The following is a 14,366-nucleotide window of genomic DNA, read 5'->3' as shown; positions in this document are numbered from 1 at the left end:
CATGCACGTTTTGAAACACGAGCGCGCCTCCGCGGTTTGCGCATGCGCGCCGACCGACTTCTTAAGAAGTGGGTCAGCGCGCATGCGCAAACCGCGGAGGCGCGCTCGTGTTTCAAAACGTGCATGAAGTCTAGCGCCTATGAACTGCATAATAGCATAGCGCTTATGACTTAACGCAGCCGGTTCTGATTGGGTTGATTGAGAAGACGCCCAAAACACACCCATGACTAATTTCTGGGCTTAGCGCCGGGTCTTAGGCGCCTACTACCACACGCATAATAGCAAAGTGGCCTTGACCACGCCTCCACGTCTTAAGTTTAGATCTACCACCTCGTCTTATTGCTTAAGACTTATGAAGTGCATAATAGGGCCCACAATGTTCTAGTCCCCTCTTCCCCCCACACTTCCTTCATTCTTTCATTCTTTTATGGCTGCTGCCTTTCTTCACTTTCTCTCCCCCCCTCTTTCCTCCTATTTGTGAAGTTCTGAATGTAATTCTGGACCATGGCCAACTAATTTTTTAGCAGGAAGACATTGAATGACATGATTTCTAAATGTGTACCACACCACACTTACTTTGCATACACTTAATCACACACACACACACACACACACACACACCTTACCTATGTGCCAATTCTTTTCTGAAAGTCGTATGGACAGGACATGTTGTAATAAGATTTAGATACATTTTGTATCCATTTTGATGCTCAGAAACATAATCTGATCAAGCAATGGGCTCATGATGCTTTACCAGTCTGACTTAGCTGTCTGCATGCAGATGAAGACCTGGGGAGACCAGAGTGTGTGTGTCATTCAGATGAAGACCTGGGGAGACCAGAGTGTGTGTGTCATTCAGATGAAGACCTGGGGAGACCAGAGTGTGTGTGTCATTCAGATGAAGACCTGGGGAGACCAGAGTGTGTGTGTCATTCAGATGAAGACCTGGGGAGACCAGAGTGTGTAATTCAGAGCTAGTATGTTTTCACCAAACAAGTCTAGACTCAATGGGGTCAATCATTCCTTTCAAGTGTGACCCGGCACTGACATCAGCAGGGGGAGGAATTGGGGTTGTGTAGTGAAAATAAACTGTTCCAAAGAATTAGAGAGAAAAAAAGAGAGAACAGACAGAATGAGAGAAAGAGAGAGTCTATTTTAAGCCTATTTCGGAGGGAAATGTGCAGACCAGAAAACACAACCAGGATCTCACAACCGACACCAATTGCATAGAATTCTGTCTTCTCTGGCTGCACCTCAGGTTCAACTCCATCCCAGGTCCCACTCTTTAACATTAGAACAGCCATGAGGGTTCAAAATCACACCAGGATAAGCTAGTATAAAGCTATTTTGCTGTTTTTCTGTGTAGGAAGCAGGGTAATTTACAAGCGGACAACTAGTGGTCGTTGTGTGTAAATAGCAGCTTGAGCACTGTAAAGCGGGCGGCTCTTTGAGTAGGTAATAATGGCACGGCTGTTCTAGTGTTAATAAGTCCAATCTCACAAACGAATGGAAGTATGAGGAGGTACGCACGAAATCGTCGAAGACTTCGTTGAACACCGAGCAGTTTGTTTGATAGCCCTTTGTTTCTCTCTTACAAATAATTGATTGGCCCTGAGGGGTCCTCCGTCCCCTCCTGTCCATTCTGATGGGTCCTCCGTCCCCTCCTGTTCTCTGTGTGTAGTGGATGTGATCGTCTCTCACCGGTCTTCGTCACCCCGAAGGCAGGAGCGGCCCATGGACCTGCGTATGAACCAGAGCTCGGCCATGCTGGCCCCCCACCGCCCCCTCTACCTGGGGCCCTCTACCTGGGGGCCTTCTCGCCCCAGCCCTGCCCAGTACTCCCAGGACCTGCAAGCACAGCATTTCCAGGTGGGGACCTTGAAATATTTATTTTAGTTTTGAACTTTTTTTTTTGAGCAGAAAGTCCCATTGAGTTTTAAAACTTGCAATGCAGAAAGTCCCATTGAGGTCAACGTATCTATCTCTTATCTCTTTCTGGCCACAATGTGTGTTGTTTTTTTGAATATTATAGAATGGCTTTGTTTCAGGATAGCAGGATATATCTAGTAGTCTATATCTTACTCTCTGTAAATATAGGACTTCAGCTTTGTCTGTTGATCTACACGTGTGTCCAGTGAGTCTCACACTGAGCGTGTGTTGAATGGTGTTGTTCCAGTACGTAGCCGAGCAGAGGCGCCAGGAGAGAGAGCAGGAGAAGAAACAGGAGCTGCAGCAGCTGATGCACAAGAGTAAGAATGAACAGAGTAAGTATTTTATTTGTATTATTTTATTTTATTTTAAGAAAGGAGGGAACTATTAAACAATGCAACAAAGCAATTTCTCAACCACCAAACTACCCTTTAGCAGTCACTGAAATCACCTGCCCTTGAATGACTTACATTCGGGCTGATTTATAAAATGGTCATTATGAGTTGAGATGGAAATGCTAACAGCCTCTCTTACCGATGTTGAAATTATAGGAGTGTTGAATCATTTCCATATTGAACAGACGTATAAGGTTCTCTGATTGGCTGACTCGGTTGATTGACAGGTGCTGTGGCCAGTCCCCTGGTGAAGGAAGAACTACGGAAGCGGTTGATGTCCAAGAGACAGGAGCAGGAGAGGACCGCCTCAGTCAACCCCGTCAGTACCACACCTAAGGGATACAGGTGAGTGACAGGTGACATGGAGTTGAGATAAGTCTTAAGGTAAACGGTAACACTGCTGGCAAAATGTCGATAGATATAGACGTGGACGACGACGATTGAGTTGAGAATGACTTTCTACAGAACTTTGACTCTCTTGCATCACACAAGTTTGAACAACCCTGATGATACACTGTCCCTCCAGTTGTTCCTGGGTGAAAGCTGTGTGTTCTCTTGGTGGGCCTTTCATCACATTGGTCTCACCTTTCCAAGTCTTTCATATTAGCCCTGACCAGTGATTATTCAGGGATTGTGAAGGGTGACTCTAAACTGCCTTTGTTGGTTGCCTAGGGAACTGGCCCCAGACCCTGACATGCCCCCAAAGCCTCCCATGGCAACTCCTGCCGCTCAATCACCATGTGACCAACGCAAGGACATGCCCCTGAGGAGGACAGGTGAGACCTACATGTGTTTGGACATTTGGCAAAAAGACAATCTTCTGACTGGTGTCGGGATGTCTAATATGGATATGCAACCTCCTTCTGGTTTCGGAACAAAACCAAGTTTGATTCTATTACTTTTAGAGAATTGGACAGTACTCAAATATGAAGAATTAGAGTGCAGGTTTTTAGCAATGAGATCAGAGGCTGATCTCTGATGTTGCCAGAGAGAGAGAGAGAGAGAGAGAGAGAGAGAGAGAGAGAGAGAGAGAGAGAGAGAGAGAGAGAGAGAGAGAGAGAGAGAGAGAGAGAGAGAGAGAGAGAGAGAGAGAGAGAGAGAGAGCAGTTGAGAGAGACTAAAGCAGTTGCATACCATACAGTAACTATAAGGAATGTTAAAGAATGCAGATCCTGTCTACAGTACCTGGCTGTATGAATGAGATAAGGAGTGGTGTCTACTGGACTGTATATCAAGTTGGAATACTTTACTCTTATTAAAACACCATTATTTACCTAGGTTGCCCTGGCTGCATTTCCTTTTCTCAACGACAGTACACACCCCTCTGTCTCTCTTTTGAAACTCAACAACAATAAGATTGTCATAAGCATCCTTTGTCTCGGCTGAGTCCTGAACTGATTGGTTGCTTTGTGTGGCCCTATTGTGGACTGGCCAAGGCAAACATGGGACTTTTTTTTTTATATCGACTCTAGAGCATGATGTTCTTTGTTCTTGTCAGCAACACTATCAAGCAGATTAAATCTTGATATGGTTGTCTAATGCAAAATGAATGTGTTTATGATGAGACAGAACTGTTGCACACATACAGTAGATACTGTAGTAGTACTGTATAGTGCATTGCTCAGCTTTTCCCAATTTTTGTTTGACAGTTCTGTAAATCAAATCATCTCAAATGTTATACTGTTTAGCTCATTTCGTAGACGGATGCAATACATTGCCCTTTACAGGATAAATAAATAAATACAGAGAGAGAGACTAACGCAAGCTTGAAGGATTAGGCTCAAAGAATCCGAGCACTCTACAAGGCGAAAAACATATCTTTTAAGATGTCTTTCAAAAATGTCCACAGTTTCAAACAAACAAAAAATGGCCTGTCCATGTCCCTTGGCCGTAATAATAATAATAATAATAATAATAATAATAATAATAATAATAATAACTTTTATTTGTATAGCGCTTCTCCTGCAAACGTTGCAGCTCATAGTGCTCCAATCATAATCATAATTGAATGATTTAGTCATTTAAAGGCAATATTAAAAATATGGTTTTTAGTCTTGACTTGAACATAATGTGCTGAGGTTGCATCCCTAATGTAAACTGGCAGTGCATTCCACAATCTGGGTGCATAAAATGAGAATGCAGCCTCACCAAATCTCTTCTTTTGCACATTACACAGAAAACCAGCGTCAGAAGACCTGAGAGCTCTATTGGGCTGATATGCTAGCAAAAGGTATTTCAGATATTCTGGTGCTGTGCCAGTGAGAGGGATAGTTAAAAACTAGAGGACCTGAGGGATCTACTGGGTCCCTACCTCCATGTCTGTCATGTAGTGGGCTGCACATCCATGAAGTGACTGATAAAGAAAACTTAGAACGCAAGGTTGCGAGAGCTAAGGAATCTTTCTTCAGGAGGGGTTTCACCACGGCAAGGAGTGATTCACTTTCTATGTTGTGTGTGTGTATCTGTGTGTGTTTTGCATTATGTCTGTCTGTGCTTGTGCATGTTTTTGTGTGTGTGTGTGTGTGTGTGTGTGTGTGTGTGTGTGTGCGTGTGCGTGTGCGTGTGTGTATGTGCATGTGTGTGTGTGCGTACAGCCTCTGAGCCCATCCTGAAGTCGAGAAGTAAACTGAAGAAGCACATCACGTCCAGACAGAACCCTCTACAGCGCAAGAGGAGCGCCCCGCCCACCGTGCAGAAGCACAGACCAGCGGAGACTCTAGGTAGCGCTGTCCTTCTTTCTGTCCATCGTTTATCACACCAACTTATCTATCTTGAATGTGCGACTGAGTTAAAGCATGTTTACTTTACATTTAATTGCACTTTTCCATACTTCAACATTCCACGCATCGTGTTTGTAGACCCAGTTCCAATTCTGTGTGCAGTTAAACGTCATGTTTTACCAATGTGTTTCTGTTTTGTTAGTTGATTGGCTGTTCCTTTATGCCCTCCTGCAGACTCCTCCCCCAGTAGCAGCAGTACTCCAGTGTCCGGGTGCAGCTCGCCCAATGACAGCCTGCAGTCTGACAGTGGGGTCCTCCCCCTTAATGGACTGACCCATGAGGTGAGTCCTTCTCAAACCCAACCTGCTGTTTTCCTTTTGCCTCTCATCCCCTCACCCCCTCTCCCATCCCTCAGCTATCTGCCATTCTGTCAAACTTTAACTAATGTCTCTAGTTGTTGTTTTCTGGGTTTTCCCCCCTTTTTTCCAGTTTTTTGGATGAGAAAAGCATTTGACTTGTTTTAGGAGCATTCAAGCTTTAGTATTTTTGGCCAAGTTAAGATTAGTTTAAGAGCGTGTGCTAGGGTGGTAGTTGGATGTCATTGTTAGTGTAGTTACTGCATACTACTACCGTATTTTCCGGACTATAAGTCGCGGTTTTTTTCATACTTTGGCTGGTCCTGCGACTTATAGTCAGGTGCGACTTATATATCAATAATTCATAATCTCTGACTGACATGAACTGACATACGGTAATCTCTGACTGACATGAACCAAGGAGTAACTTCCGCTAGCGCCTCATACACGATAGAATAGCCATTATACTTGACAATGTGGACATTAAACACGACAATGTGGACATTAAACATGATGTTATGGACCTTATACACAATGTTATGGACGTTATAAACGATATTAAAGTCATTTATTCCTTCCAGAGACTGTTCTATGTTGCTAAGTTACCCCCGCGAGGCTATTTTGCTACTTCCGCTAGCGCCACATACGCGATAGAATAGCCATTATACTCGACAATGTGGACATTAAACACGACAATGTGGACATTAAACATGATATTATGGACCTTATACACGATATTATGAACGTTATACACGATATTAAAGTCATTTATTACCTTTCAGAGGCTGTTCAATGTTGCATTGTTTGTAGGCCGCCCTTCATCCTAACTACTTCCGTTTTTCACCAAGCTATCTTTGTCATGGCCTTATACACGATAAATAGTCGTTACACTCGACAATGTGGACATTAAGCACTATATTATGAACGTTATACACGCTATTATGAACGTTATACACGATATTAAAGTCATTTATTACCTTTCAGAGGCTGTTCCATCCTGTTTGCTTGCTCCCGCGACGCCATTTTGCTAACCTTCGTTAGCAACGCGCTAGCTAGCCCTGGCTTTACACTCGATAATTTAAGTATTTCTAACCTTTCAGAAGAAGTTTTAACGTGAATTATGTCCTTCCTGGGCTTACAAATCCTCTCATGTCTCTTCACAGTGCCAGACTAGAGTCAAGCTCAACAGGGTCTTCTTTCCCCGCTGATTCCGCCAAGCCCGTTCCCTTGAACCATGCGACTTATAGTCCAGTGCGACTTATATGTGGTTTTTTCCTCTCCATGACCCATTTTTGGCCTGCTGCGACTTATACTCGGGTGCGACTTATAGTCCGGAAAATACGGTACTCAATCTTTTCAGTTTGTAAAGCGTCTTTGAGTGTCTAGAAAAGCGCTATATAAGTCTAATGTATTATTATTATGATTATGATTATTATTATTATTATAATTACTCTCAGGGCAGCCTATAACGCTTGAGTCCTTTGAGTGGTATAGTATTATTGTGGTACTTTTACAGTATTTACACAGTCATCTACTTGGTCAATCAGATGATGGCTGAAATGTGTTTTACAGAATGTTCTGGATGAGTTGGAAAGGGCAGGTCAACTGAATGTTAATCGTGGTCACGGCGCAGTACAGTAGTGTGTAGATGTTTTAAACAGGGAGGTTTAATTGTGCCAGATGGACAACGTCATGCCACCACCGTGTTATTGGATAGTCCCTTGATTAAAACATTAATGCCAATGGGTTTTCACATACCAGATTAATGCCTTTCATTTAATCTCACTAGGTCATTCTGTGAAAAGCGTAGGACTGACATAGAAAACCGGTAGACTCAGTCTTTTTTGTGTCTACTACTACTATGTCATAAATGCAAGTACTATGTAACATTGTGTACTTTCTGTACAATCAGACTACACAGTACCTGTTAATGTCATTACCTTGGTAATGTGTTTGCCCTGTGACTGGATATGTGTATTTCAGTTAAAGCCTCAATCCACCAATGATGGACTGTGGCTTCAACTGAAATACAGTCATCTAAAAAAGGACACCCCATGTCCTTGAAATATTTAGTTCATTTTTAAGAAATACGGACATAAATCAATTTTGGGAAAATCCAGACTTAATAAGTACCGGTATTAAAAAGTATTTTCACGATTTTATGAGGTCTTGAATGTTGTAGGTATTTTTCTGAATTAGACTCTGTCCAAAGAGTTTGAGTCCTAAAACCTTTTAGTAAAAGTTTGTGAATGTATTCGTTTTATTAAAAAACAAAGATGAACCGGAAATTCTGTTGTATGATAGTGGTCTAGTCTATTGCAAACTAAAACTGTTAAGTTAAAGGTGTCACTGATGTAAATGGTTACAGCTCGAAGTGGCGGTGAGGTCTGGAAACATATTGACAAGGTCTTTAAAAAGTCTTAGAAAGGTATTGAAATTAACCTCAATATTCCTGTATATACTGTACCCTGCTATAGATAAAGGTGAGGTAATTGAACCTCAATGTAATTGAACCACATTGGAAATGGAACTTTGTTGTCATTTATTTAACCAAAAATGAAGAAAGATGCCAATTCCTACTGGGGAAAACGTTAGGACAACCTACAGTGTAGTATTCACACCCCTTAACTTTTTCCACATTTTGTTATGTTACAGCCTTATTCCAAAATGGATACCTATGTATATACAGATATTTGAGTGTTTTTATTTTTTAAAGAAATTTGCTATTAAAAAAACAAAAAACAAAAACATTTTCACTTTGTCATTATGGGGCATTGCGTGTAGAATTTTGAGGGAAAAATGTATTTAATCCATTTTGGAATAAGGCAAAATGTGGAAAAGTGAAGGGGTGTGAATACTTTCCGGATGCACTGTATGCCCTAATACCTGGTGTTGACCCCTTTAGCTGAAATAACCCTAATTAGATGTTTCCTATAACAGTCTCTGACATCGACTGAGAGAAAGTTTTTTCCCACTCCAGACCTCTTTGAGCTGTGTGACGTTTGAGGGGTGTCTCGCATGCACAGCCCAAATAACCCCACAGTATCTCAATAAGTTTAAGATCGAGGCTTTGACTTGGCCATTCCAGAACTCTCCATTTCTTTCTTTTCAGCCATTCCTTGGTGGATTTACTGGAATGTTTTGGGTCATTGTCATGTTGCATGGCCCACATCTGCTTCAGCTTCAAGTTTTGGACAGATGGCCTCACATTTTCCTCAAGCACCCTCCTTACCTTTGTTGATACAATAAAGAAATCACAGTGGATTCTATGGTGAGCTGGCCAGGCCCTGCTGCAGCAAACCTCATCAAGCTGACCAGGCCCCAAACCATGGCATTTCCACTCCCATGCTTCACAGTTGGTATGAGGATGTGGTGCTCAAATGCTGTCTTTTTTTTCGGTTAGCTCCAAACATGTCTTCTGTACTGTGCCCAAATAATTCAACTTTGGATTCTTCTGTCCAAAGCACGTTGTTCCACAAGTCTGTGTTTGTTTAGGTGTTCTCTGTCAAACGTTTCCTCCTTGCACACCTCCCATGAAAATCAGACTTGTGCGGTCTCTTTCTGATGGTAGATGCATACTTTGACAACAACTGTGGCTACAGTAGGTCCTGTGATGACATTTTAGATTGTTGGAGACTTCTTTAACACTACAGGCGCGACGTTTTTTTACCTACTAAAGCGCGACGAGGTGTGGATTCACACGACCACTATTCACAATGGGGCAGTGTGTACTGACCCACAAAAATCGCTGGATGGCGATGTCACGCAAGAAGCGTGAACACGCAACAGGAACACACCGCGGGGGAAACCCGATCTCTTTGTTCATTGATCGGAGAGCCATCAACCCTCCCACATCATGTTATTTGATGTACACATTTCACACCAAGAGAATTCCGATTTGTGGCAAACACCCAACAATTGTTCGTTCACTAAACATTATAACATGAACACAGTTATAGCACCAGTTCCTAGCACCTAGTTTGCTAGCACCAGGGGAGCCCCCCCTCCCAAATTTCGTTGTTTGGTACCTGTACTATATCAATGACAAATAAAGACCATTCATTCATTCATTCAAACAATGACAGTTACAGTCTCAGTCAAACTGTAGCGAGATTAGGAGACTACTAATTGAGAAAAAGAAAAGAAAATACATGAAAGAAAGGAGAGAAAGAGTACAGAATGATAAATCATTCAGAATGTTATTGGTTTTAATATTTCACAATCTGCCAGAATAAGCACGCTCCCTCGCACACCCAGCCCATCATTTTTGATGCCGCTAATGTGTGTAATGAAAAGTGTGACAATGTTGAAAGACATGATGTCATAATCAAAATATAAAACCTGGTTGGATAAAATAAGATTCTGTTGTGATTGTGTTGACATTGTTGTGATGTCAAAAGAGATCTTGGTTATGTAATGTGTAAAGTGGAGAGGAGATTGATCGGAACTGCGGGAGTTTTCATTACTAACGAATGATGGTTGATTATTATTATACAAAAATAATAGTAATAAATATTGCAATATTGTGTTATCATAGTTATGAGCTTCACAGTGATAAAGTCTGTTTATTTGTCGTGAACTTCACGCCGGCCGTGCCCGTAACATCAGCAGACAATCGACTGCTGTAAGCTTGTAAGCTTTGAAACCTGCTTGGCAGCTTTGAAACCCGCTTGGCTCGCTCATGAATTGGCAGCTATTGTTTGCTGATGGGAAACGATCAATAAGATTACCCTCCCCCGTGCATCAACCATTGTATCAAGTGATTGTAACTCACTTTAGAAACTAGTTCTTAGCCTACACGTTTATTTGTCAAATACATGCTCTGCCGTTCGTTATATCGTTGATTACAGGCATAATCATCGCCGACATCATTTTATTTGATGTACACATTTCACGGCAAGAGACAGTTTATTCTCCCAACAATTGTTTGTTCACTGCACAACATGAACACAGTGAGGATTCAAACAAACAAAATAATTAATACACTCTGCAATTGGCTACTACTACAACGTGGTCTACAGTGATATACAAAAAATACATTATATACAATATTATAAATATTGTCTGAACGAACATTTATTTCGCCATATTACGTGACTTATCACCTTCGTTTTTTTGTGAACGGGACGATCAGAAAGAGATTCGTTTACCACAAAACAAGGAATGCAAAATCCAAAAAACAATGCGTTACATTGGCCGTCCTAATGAGACGATAACTGTAGGCTACTCAAATAGAAGTCATTATCTTATATTTATTATATCTATGTACAACCTTGTTGTAGCCTATTATTATCATGGTCGACATGAGAATTGTTGGCTACTTCATATCACAACTGAACATTCATATCAGAATCAGAATCAGAATCAGAATCAGAAGACTTTTATTGCCATGACATGTAAACATGTTAGGAATTTGGTTTGGAACAATGGAGCACGGTTTACAGCAGGACAGGTGCAAGACAGGACAAGACAGTGCAAACCAACATCAAAGTGCAAGAGTAATAATTAATATAAATATAAAGTGCAGAGATCAAGTGTTCAAGTGTTCATATCCAGACAGTCCAAAGCTCTCTGGGTGGGGGTGGAGGGAGGGTAGATATATATATATATAGCCTATAGCATTATTTGAAAATTGACAGCGCTGTACAGGCATAATCATCACCGACATAATTTTATTTGATGTACACATTTCACGGCAAGAGACAGTTTATTCACCCAACAATTGTTTGTTCACTGCAAAACATTAACACAGTGAGGATTCAAACAAACAAAATAATGAATACACTCTGCAATTGGCTACTACTACAACGTGGTCTACAGTGATATACAAAAAAGACATTATATACAATATTATAAATATCCGTTTGTTATATAATATTCGTTGATGAACTACTTTGCTGTGGTACCTATGTAATACCACACAGCTTGATAGGTACATACTGTGCAGTGTATCATTCATAACTGAACATAGGCTACACATATCATAATATCTTATCACTATTGCATGGAACTTGGGTAAACCCGCTGTGAAAAAAAAACCTCAGCTCCAACAAATCTGAAGGGATTGGGAGACATACTGTACAGTTTATCATTTTCATAACTGTCTGTACATATACATATCTTATGTATCACTATTGCTATATATAGCCTATATATAAACACATTATGTTACAAATATCAGTTTTATCCACTGTATCTAATTCAGCACTGAAGCCTGAAGGTTGAGCACAGTGTGTGCCCCCTTGCTACCTCTGCTGATATAAAAGAGAATTGCGGCCTTGGAGAAAAAGATGGCAGCCGAATCCCAAGGCAAATACACAGACACACACAGAAATACTGCAAAATCGCTTTATACTAACTCGATTTTGAAAATGTAAAGATGCTGGGTGGTAGAACGCACATATCTAGGAAAAGTCATGAAAGGAGGGTCCTGAAATTTGATCGAGTGCAAAGGTAGATTTCTTTTTGTACTCACTGGTGCTGTTTAACACCTCACGGCTGATTAAGTGTTAAGCATCTTGCGGTCTGCTCTTTGGCTGAACTTGCTAGGACAGCCTGGCCTGACCATGTTCGCAGTTGTTTTAAATGTTCTCCACTTATCCTGAATAATTTTCCGGATAGTGGAATGACTGATTTCTAATTTGAGAGGTGTCTTGCATTGTTTGAAGATCTTTTTAAATCCCTCCCAGACTCATATGCATCTACAACCTTCTTTCTGAAGGCTTCAGAGAGCTCTTTTGATCTCACCACTCACTTCTACAATCAAGAGCAAACCAATCGAAATGTCTGAGGTTTAAATAAAGCCTGGTACACACATAAAGATAATCTGTCCGATTTTGGCCCGATTTCCCCCCTTCCGACCAAGGACAGCAAACGCCCGATTATCGGATGGCTCTAAAGATTATCCTACAAGATTATCCTGTGGTGTGAGGTGTTTTAAGAGTCCATTTCTCCCGACAATCTGCTCGGAAAATGGTCGGGCCGGCGATCGTAAATGTTAAACGTGTTCAATATTTAATATTTATCAAAATTCTTCTTGTCTGTGGTCAAAACTGACAACTCACGAGTCCGATTGTGACGTGGAATGGAATGTAGCCAATCAAGAAACGAGCTGACTGACGCATCTTCTTCTTTTCGTTCTTCTGCACTTTATTTGCCCTGTCGCACATGGCTGCCTCGTACAGGTCAGTCAGGGTACTACTACCCTGATCATGCGAGATTTCTGGCTTGTGGGGACGAGACTAGACTGTCGTAGGACAGATCTTTATGCATGTGGTGTGCTGTATTGAGAATATTGGAGCACACCACACACAATACGATCAAAACTGTTCAATCCATGATTTTTTATCTTCATGTGTGGGGTTCTCTCTCAGATAAAACATCTGTTAAGATTTAGAAAATCTTTATGTGTACCAGGCTTAAGACAGGCTCCTCCCATATCCTCTCTCACCATGTTCTAATCATTTGCACCTGATATGCTGTACTTGATTCTAATTTTAGGCAGTTTAAGTATTAATAAATGTGGGGGTGTCCTAACTTGGAAGAACATTGCATCTCTATTAATTACATTTTACAAATCATTTTTAAAAGATTTCTTTTCAGTTTAATTTGTTAAGTTATACATCCATCTCGCAATATTGTTAACATGAAGATCAAATGTCCATATTTTTAAATATGATTTTAAAAAAATATATATATATACTGTATACCCGTTTATTCTTGAAGAATATTACTTACAGATGCCTCACAGGCGTAATACAACTGTCTTACCACATTATGTCCCAAAATATAAAGGCTGTTCTCATCTAATGTTTACACACAAGAGCAACGTAAACACTGAATAGCTTCAGAATATCTTTAAAACTCCTGTGTTGATGTCAGTGGACTGTCAGTCCTTGCATCCATAGTTCTGCTTGTGAATTTGAAAGTGGTAATATTTATGCAAAGCCATCCCTCAGCTGTATGTGGCCGGACTAAAATAGTTTCATTTTTTAAAATGACTATAGCCTATGTTTTTTCAAACGATTAACCTGTATTTGATTCGCCATATGGAAATGAAAAGTAAGTAAGTAAATAAGTCCATAATGTTGGCGTATGAAGGTGACCTTTGTATCTCCTGCCCCGCTAGGCCCAGAGGTTGTTGGCCTTGGCCCACTTCACAATGCCCTCCGGCTCCAGACCGACCATCACCGCCGGGCTGCCTGTCCAGGTGAGAGACACCGCCCCTCCTGACCACACCGCCTCTCAAAAAGAGAAACACAAGCTTCTCTGGCCTGAGGGTCTGTAGTGTTCCATGTTTCCACACCTCCTCTCCAACAGATCTGAGCAGGACCAAAGATAACCCCGCAGGTTACCTGCTACAGGATGCTGCTACTGTATCTCCCTATACACTCCTTTTTTATCAACTAAACTGTCAGTCACATGACTAAACTGTCTGTTCGGTTACTTTTTACTGAAGCACGATACTATTTTCCTTGTTGTTGACCTGGAGAGGATCAATCAGACTCTGGGATATGATGGAAATAGCAGAAAGGAGTGGAGACCGGCTGAGCTGCAACAGACTTTTACACTAGAATTGACACTGTGATTGGCACATACACTCTGCCATCTTATGTCAGAGAGCAGTGAAACAAGAGGACACTAGAGTTCACTACAATACCTTTCTCCGTTTTCACGGCTTGACGCCATATCCAACAGTGTGTCTTAAACCTTCTATGTTTTCATCCCACCCCCCCTGAAAGCCCAACTCTGCACCGGCAGGAAATGCTTTAGTGAATGTCGCCCTTCCACTCAGTTTGAGACAGGGGTTTCTGTTGTAGTTTAGTTTCATTTTAAGGGATGTCTCTGGAACAACTATGACTTTGAACATCCTCCCTTATATTATCTCTCTCTCTCTCTCTTCCTCCAGGCTGACAGGGACCCAGGTAGTCAGTGTGTGGGCACGGGTCTGCACATGTCTAGGCACC

The 14,366-nt window shown here is 41.4% G+C and overlaps 1 protein-coding gene across 1 annotated transcript in view; it reads left to right on the top strand.

Annotated features, from left to right (window-relative positions):
- Positions 1–745: 745 nt before the first annotated feature.
- Positions 746–14,366, top strand: part of LOC308160399 (histone deacetylase 7-like) — a gene marked incomplete at both ends in the record, with an annotated part of 57,359 nt that continues 43,738 nt past the window's right edge. The window contains 9 exons of the mRNA XM_080534313.1: positions 746–803; positions 1,682–1,869; positions 2,177–2,264; positions 2,552–2,669; positions 2,997–3,100; positions 4,919–5,044; positions 5,279–5,385; positions 13,529–13,609; positions 14,309–14,366. The exon at positions 14,309–14,366 is cut by the window's right edge and continues 99 nt beyond it. Of these exons, the coding sequence (XP_080390439.1) occupies positions 746–803; positions 1,682–1,869; positions 2,177–2,264; positions 2,552–2,669; positions 2,997–3,100; positions 4,919–5,044; positions 5,279–5,385; positions 13,529–13,609; positions 14,309–14,366 (928 nt within the window). The remainder of the gene's footprint in view (positions 804–1,681; positions 1,870–2,176; positions 2,265–2,551; positions 2,670–2,996; positions 3,101–4,918; positions 5,045–5,278; positions 5,386–13,528; positions 13,610–14,308) is intronic.

This window comes from Nansenia antarctica (assembly GCF_963989245.1).
Source record: "Nansenia antarctica genome assembly, chromosome: 6".
NCBI lineage: Eukaryota > Metazoa > Chordata > Actinopteri > Argentiniformes > Microstomatidae > Nansenia > Nansenia antarctica.
The sequence above is the reverse complement of the archived record's forward strand: the minus strand, read 5'-3'. Positions and strand labels throughout refer to the sequence as shown.